Source organism: Thrips palmi, unplaced genomic scaffold (genome assembly GCF_012932325.1).
Source record: "Thrips palmi isolate BJ-2018 unplaced genomic scaffold, TpBJ-2018v1 HiC_scaffold_3, whole genome shotgun sequence".
Taxonomy (NCBI): Eukaryota; Metazoa; Arthropoda; class Insecta; order Thysanoptera; family Thripidae; genus Thrips; species Thrips palmi.
In genome coordinates this window covers 7094466-7102255 of record NW_023144630.1, presented here as the reverse complement: position 1 = coordinate 7102255, position 7790 = coordinate 7094466, and the positions used below count along the sequence as shown (strand labels likewise).

General features: G+C 49.7%; 1 protein-coding gene across 1 annotated transcript in view; it reads right to left on the bottom strand.

The window, feature by feature from the left end:
• LOC117648480 (chaperone protein DnaK-like) overlaps positions 1–7759 on the bottom strand; it is a 16537-nt gene extending 8778 nt beyond the window's left edge. Inside the window, exons 1-6 of the mRNA XM_034390986.1 lie at positions 7642–7759; positions 5477–5689; positions 4553–4701; positions 3965–4094; positions 3400–3644; positions 2476–2727 (exon numbers count right to left, since the gene is read on the bottom strand). Of these exons, the coding sequence (XP_034246877.1) occupies positions 2476–2727; positions 3400–3644; positions 3965–4094; positions 4553–4701; positions 5477–5689; positions 7642–7702 (1050 nt within the window). The 5' untranslated portion in view covers positions 7703–7759. The remainder of the gene's footprint in view (positions 1–2475; positions 2728–3399; positions 3645–3964; positions 4095–4552; positions 4702–5476; positions 5690–7641) is intronic.
• Positions 7760–7790: the final 31 nt, after the last annotated feature.

The following is a 7790-nucleotide window of genomic DNA, read 5'->3' as shown; positions in this document are numbered from 1 at the left end:
CGATTTTCCAGCAACTAAAATACTAACGTTGGGCGCATAAGCTGCATGTAAACACGAGCCGTGCACTCTAAATGTCTAAAAGCTGTTTTAGGGCTTACTTGAGCTCTCCCATTGGAGTACCATATTCGTGTTGATCCGTCTCAGAGCGCCCGACCAAGAGAGGATAGGCAACCCCGCGTACTCGCATGCTCTACGGGCGGGCCCAACCTGCCGGCGCTCCCTTCTCGCTTGGTCAGTGCTAGGGTTGACAGCGCTGCACAGTGGGCCAGAAGACCAGCGCAGGCGGCCAAAACTCAAGACACGATTTGACCCCCAGAGTCGCTGAACAAAACTCGAACCGAACGTGTGACCTCACCAATGAATTCCTCGTTCGGAGAGCAATCCATTGGTGGAGTCGCACGTTTGGTTCGAGTCCCCTTTAACGACTGTGGGTCTCAGAACACGCCCGCGATTTTGACCACCTCTACCGGTCTTCTGGTCCATTAGCGCTCTTTTCTTGTACTCGCCCGAAATCAACAAAAATTACGAAACCGACTAGCAGGCCCCGGTGGAAGGGCCATGTGCCCCCACCCCTTTTTCATAAAAAAAGAATGATTTAAAAAATAAACACCATAATGTAACCAGAACGTGGGTAGAAACCAAACTTTGCTCAAATAAAATACACTTGTTACCAGTGAGAAGCAAACCATACATTTATTTTGTCATGGAAATTTCACCATTGTTGACTAAGCCACCAGCTTAGTTTTGTAAACAGAGAACAAACACCTGATACCAGTAAAAAGCAAAAAAATGTATGAGTAAACAGCAAAAAATGTATTTTTTAATGAAAAATCCACCAGCATTCAGCAAGCCACTAGAACTTAGTTTTGTAAACAAAAGAAACAAAAGTCCTCAACTACGAACTGCCCTCCATGTGCATTTCTCGTTGAGTCATAAAAGCATCTCAAAAACGCAGAAAAAAAAACTTTGAACACACGATTGTAATTGGAGACGTTCTAGAATAACCGCCCATTTCTCAGCGACTCTTCAATGCGCCTCAGTTCTTCGTCGTCCTCGCGCTGGTAGCGCTTAGCCTTCTCGATCATTTCTTCAATGTCCTTGTCACTGAGATGCGCTTCCTTCTGCGTGATCTTGACCTGGGCCTGCTTCTTGGTCGTGGGCTCCACGGCCGTCACCGTCAGCAACCCGTCCGTGTCGATCTCGAACGTGACGTCGATGCTGGACTGGCCGGCGGGCCTGGGAGGCACGTCCACGACGAACTTCTTGTTAAGGCAGTGGTTGTCCTTGACGAGGGGGCGCTCGCCCTGGTACACCTGGACAAGCAAAACATCGTTAGAGAGAGCAGGTGGATGGCACAGAAACGCATTTACGCGAAACGAAAGTGGGGAAGCATCTATCTACACGCTTAAAAACCTTACGAAGAATTTTGAGCACACTTAATACGAACTAATTAACTTAGTTTAATAAAGAAATAGTTAATAACGAAGTATTTTTTTGCTCATGCTCAAAATACTTTGTTATAACAAGCTGCTTTTCTTAGCAAGGCCTGAAATAAACTGAAATGTTTTCTCAGAGTAGTTTGTTTGTCCCGTTCAATTCACTACGTTTCTGTAAAATTGCGAGGTAGAAATGCTTACATCGGATCCACATTGCAGCTGGTTATGCTGCACGGTGAAGTATCTCTGCGTGTTCTTCACAGGAACTGGACTGTTCTTCTTTATCAGAGAAGAAAATCTTCCGCCGAGAATCTGGACACCGAGAGAGAGCGGGGTCACATCCTTGAGCTTGACCAGGTTCTCCACGAACTTGTCCCCCGACAGTGTGGCGGCGTGCACCGCGGCGCCGTAGGCCACGGCCTCGTCGGGGTTGATGGACTTGCGGGGCTCCTTGCCGAAGAGGGCGGCGAGGGAGGACACCACCTTGGGGATGCGCGTCGAGCCGCCCACCAGCACCACCTCGTCGATGGCAGCGTGGCTCATCTGCAAACAGAAGGGGAATGCCACTGTAAAACTAAGTACGGAGAACTCCAAACTTCCTGGAGCGGAGTATTTCTCCACGCCACAGTGGGCCAGAAGACCGGTCATCGTCATCGGTGGAGGCGGTGAATCCCCGACGCGTTTTGAGCCCTAGAGTCACTAAACAGCACTCGAACCGAACGTGTGACCTCACCAATGGATAGCTCTCTGAACGAGGAATCTATTGGTGGGGGTACACGTTCGGTTCGAGTCCGTCAAGCGACTCGGGAGCTCAAAACGCTTTCTAGAGTAGGAGACTAGTTTTTCATATAGGTTTTTTGTGGTGCAGATGAACTTTCAGAACGATTTTAATACGAGAAACCGCACATTTTCCACCAATTGGTTCAAAATAACGTAAAAATATGTACGAACATCTGCTCAAAAACCTCAGGTCTCTCGCAAAATTTGTGCAGCAACGTTTAGAGAGTGCTGCAACGGACCGTCACGCCAGATGACCCACCTCTGCGTCGGCCAGGACCTCGTTGGTGATATCCACGGTCTTCTTGAACAGGTCGGCGCACAGGTTCTCGAAGCGCGCCCGGCTGATCTTGGTGTTGTAGCCGATCTGGTGACGGGTCAGGAACACGGAGATTGGAGCCTCGTGGAGGCTGGACAGCATGCGCTTGGCCAACTCGCACGCCTTGCGCAAGTCCTGCAAGCTCTGCTTGTCCTGCAGGGCCGCGAGGTCCACGCCGTGCTGTCTGCGGATCTCCTGGGTAAAACAAAAGGAAGAGGTCAGAGCCGGATCAATATCTACCATAAAATTTCAGGAAAGTACGCTACAAACTTTTTATTTACGTCGATCGATCCACACTAGAGAAAGCAGCCGTTACAAGCCTCACAAGCAAAAGTACCTTGCTACATCTAAGAATTTTCGGCATGCATAGGATAACAAACAAAACCTTCGTGACAAACTAGATGGTTTGAACATCACATGTGCTAAGAATACTTCAAAAGGTTTTAAGCGTGCAGTGACTAGTAACACGTTGACTTCTTCTCGTCTCGGCGCCTCTCCGAGCGCCTCGCTTATCAACGAGTGGTGTACCGCCACCGCGCTCGCCATCCGACACCTACACCGGAAGCGGCCTCGCGGACGACTCACGGCAGGACGTAGCCGTCCAGTGGCAGGCCCAGACCCGGCCGGCAGCGCAGGCGGCCAAAACTCTAGACGCGTTTAGAGCACCAGAGTTGCTAAATATGACTGGGACTGAACATGTGTTCCCACCAATGGATTCCTCGTTCGGAGAGCAATTCATTGGTGGGGACACACGTTCAGTTCGAGTCCCATTTAACGACTCTAGAGCACAAAACCCGTCCGGGATTTTGGGCGCCTCCACCGGTCTTCTGGCCCACTGTACCCCGTCCCCAATCCGCGGGAACTCACCTCCACGCAGTAACACACGAGACGCAAGTCGAAGTCCTGTCCGCCGAGGTGCGTGTCTCCGCCCGAGGCGAGAACCTTGAACTCACTGCCCTCGATGACCATGACGGACACGTCGAAGGTGCCGCCGCCCAGGTCGTAGACGAACACCGTCTTCTTCTTGGCCGACTTCTTGTCCAGGCCGTAGGCGATGGCGCCGGCCGTGGGCTCGTTGATCATGGCCACCACCTCCAGCCCCGCGATCCTGCCTGCGGAGGGTGGAGGGGAGGGAGATGTAGTGGAAACACTACACTACAAGCTTAAAAGTACACAGAGCACAGTGGGCCAGAAGACCGGTGGAGGCGGCCAAAATTCCAGACGCGTTTTGAGCTAGTCGCTAAACAGGACTCGAAGCGGACGTGTGACTCCACCAATGGATTGCTCTCCGAACGAGGAATCAAATGATGGGGTCACACGTTTGATTCGAGTCCTGTTTAGCGACTCTGGAGCTCAAAACGCGTCTGGAATTTTGTCCGCCTCCATCGGCCTTGGCCCTCTGTGCATAGTACGCTGGTGGGTTTTGACCTACCGGCGGCCCTGGTTGCCTGCCGCTGCCGTTCGTCGAAGTAGGCCGGCACTGTGATCACGGCCCTGTTGACTGGCTCGCCCAGCGCGCCCTCTGCAGTTTCCTTCAAGTTCCGGAGAACCATCGCACTGATCTGGAGAAGGCAAAAACCCAAAAACTGTACTTGACCGCATGCACACTCACACAGGATTTAAAAGTCTACGAAGCATCGCTCCATTACGAGGAAATAGGAGGCATTGTACCATCAACGAAGAAATGCTTCGTATAATGTGAGACAAAATCCTTGGTAATTTCTTTACGATACGAAGCAATTCCATGAAGCCTTTAAACAAGTAGATGCACCAATAAAATTTATTATTTTCTTTTACCACGCATTAATCAGTTTGCACTGAAAATCAAGCGCAACAGGCATGGGGGAGTTGCCTGGTCTGTTCCTATTTCAAGGCTAACAACTTCAAGCGTAACTTTGTGCTCGTAACTATGAATACAGTTACGTTTAAGTTACACCAACGTGCTTCGTATAGACTATTTTGAGTCTGTCAGGCGCCTTAATCATCTTAGATAACTTGCAAGTTTGTAGACTTGTCTCACCTCCTCCGGGGCGAAGGTCTCCTTCTTGCCACCGACGTCCACCCTGATCCTGGGGGCGCCCTTCTCTTCGAACACTTCGAAGGGCCAAGACTTCCGGTCGGACTGCACCTTTTCGTCCTTCCAGGGCCTGCCGATCAACCGCTTGGCGTCTACGATACGAACAAGGGAAAATGGCTCTCAATTTCAGTGTACAGAGTTTTGAATTCCACATGAATATCTGATGAATTTCGATGTATTTCGACAAAATTTTCAATAATTTGTATATGAGTTTCATTGGTTCCTAAGATTTTTTATCGAAATTCAACTCACTCATGGATTTTGAAAGGATTTGACAAAAATTCGGGAATGACCATGAATTACAGTGTACAAATTTTCTGGAGTTGCTTCACCTCGGGAACAAACGTTAACGTCCTGAGAAAATTCTTTTATGGTTTGCTGTCGTTTACCAAGATGCCCCTGTACCAAAAAGCCAATTTTTTTTTAAAAAAATCGTGGTGTGGGTTATTCTATTTGATGTCCATGAGAATGGGTTGCTGGCAATGTCTTCGACTGTGGCAAGTGTGCACCGCACCACGCTATCGCTTCAAACCGTCCGCGCCTCGACCCGGTATCTACCGTTCCATTCCCGCAAGTTTTCTTGTCGTAAAAACAGCCTTCTGCGCAGAGCCGAAATTTTACATTTATATACCGCTAGGAGCTACCACGTCAATTTGAAGCGTTGTTTCCAAAGGCACAAACCACAAATCGTTCAAGCCATACTGACTCCTATTTTCAAACATAATATCGAGTGACATGTTGTGAGAAATTATGGCTCTGCCTGAAGTATAGATGGGATAATCCGTGAGATGACCACTTCTAGTTTCTGATCCCCTCCCGCCCCGCCTGCAATCGGTAAATTGATCAGAGCCGATCCAGGGAACTTACCGTAGACCTGGTTGGAGGCCGGCAGGTCCTTGGCCGCCTCCCCGACGAAGGACTCGCCGTCCATGAAGCCCACCACACTGGGAGTGGTGCGGCTGCCGTTGTCATTGGAGAAGATTTCCACCTTGCCCCTGCGGTACACGGCCACCACGGAGTAGGTGGTGCCCAGGTCGATGCCCACCACGGGGCCATCGCCAGACGGCTTCATCACCACACCTGCGGACAGCAACAATAAAAGCTGTTCAATTTCACTTTGGGGCACTTCAAGACACCCCAGCGTTACGCTGGGTCTGACCCACCATCTCACCCCCACCCCCTAACAGCCTAAACGTTACGCAAGGTTTCTCAGATAACAACATTAATTACCCGTATTTAACGTATGGCCTTCTAAAATGCGCTCTCATATTGAAAGTAGTTAGCGTAACGTTAAGCTGGCTTGGATCCCCCGCCCACTCTTGTAATGCAGCGTTGCGCAGATCAGAGGAAATTGGGAGTGTAGACACACACTTCCGGCGGCCTTTAACGATGGGGCAACCACTCGTGACATCTTGAGTCCACTACAGCCCCCGAAATCTTTAGAAATCTGAAATCTTCCCCAAAGAGGCAAAAAAAAAAGCACATCATAGGTGCAAAAATCCGTCGAAATCTCTTCAATACAGAATACTAGTAAACCCCAAACATAGACAGTACCAGACATCGGTATATTCCGATTTTATCTATCTAGAAATTTAGAATGGTGAACGAACACCATGAACACTCCCCAACAACAAATAAACTCTAAAAGGCGTCTGTTTCCAGTTCTTCGTCTACTTCTTCATCCTGGGTTCTGCTACAAGTGTCTATTTGTCTGCCGAGAAAACAACGAGAACTAGCCACTGGACTCACCCTTCTGCGCCATTCTTCAAGGATTCGCGGTACGAGCACTAAAGAACACGTAGGACACTATAAACTTCCCTGAGACTCGAAAACGCAACCTGCCTGGCCGAGAACACAACTTCGACTAGCGGCAACGCTGGCTCTGGCAGAGCACGACGCGACACCGGGCGAGACGAGTGACGACTGAGCAGTGCCCCTCCGCTCCCCTGCCCCTTCCCCCAAGCGAGCCCCGCGCAGAGTATTCCCCTCACAGTATTCCCCTCGTCGAGACGCTTGCGCTGCACAACTCGATATCCATAGCACCAGCTCCACTGCCGTTGGCCCAGACAAAGAGTGTGACGGACTCTGTGTGTTTTCGTGCTTGAGGAAGAAAAACTTCAAGATTTGAAGGTAAGGGAAGCTTCTTCTCAAAGCCCGGGGTGGGTGGTCCGAGCCACTGGACCAGTCGCGTCTAACAGATCGAAGAACGAGAGGAATGAGGTCAGAGATTAGTTTGGGAGGCTGAAGTTATCATTTCGATTCACACTGGCTGAGTTTTGGCTTCGTCTCGGCGATCATTTCGATTCACACAAGCTGAGTTCCGCCTTCGTCTCCGGTGAATCATACGCTTCTTCTTCACGCTAGTAAGTACTGTAAGGCGCTTTTAGTAATTCTTCCTCGACTCGAGAGCAGGGGAATCAGAAACACCGGAAATAGATCATTTGAGGGTAGATGTTGCAGTCCTCACATGACTATAACTGAGGCAAACTTTTTCAATAAAGGAAGCGAAAGACTCGAGGCTAATAACAATTTTACCCATTCAGTCCTCATACTGCTTCCGGTTTCTTGTTTCTCTTCTTAGTTTGAAAATTCCTAAAACGCAGCTACTTGCGTCCATTTGAACCGGATTTCCCTGCGCAGTTGAAGACCGGAAGTTAAAGAGTCCGCAAACGGAAGTAGGTATTGATTCCTTAACTCAACCGAACCTCGGTTGCATTCATTTCTCTACATGTGAAATCGGCGACCAGCTTTGCTGGAGTTCATTTCGTCTGGTCCCATGCTGCCCCGAAGTGCCCCGGCGATACTGTCAAACTTTGTCATTCTAGACCTCAACAGGCTATTTCGTTGCATGTTCCACCCGGAAATTCACACGCACCGGAAGTTCAGCCCATAAGAGACCTCCCCTCAAATAGGTAGCGCCTACCCTTGAAGACAGAAGGCTTCATGATTGGTCGGTGTTTGCTGACTTCCGGCCTACTTGTTCCAAGAAGGGATTTCAGGGGCTCGAGCTAAATGGTCCATCACATACGTACTATTTTCGGTACTTCCTGGCATGGCTCCTGTCGGGTCGGGTACCTTCACGCACCTCACCATTGCCCATGTCGAGTCTCTATCCGGAAGCACCTCCCGAAGAGTTTATTGTTCTGTTCTTCCTCATTTGCAAATCAGTCCTGCGTAACAC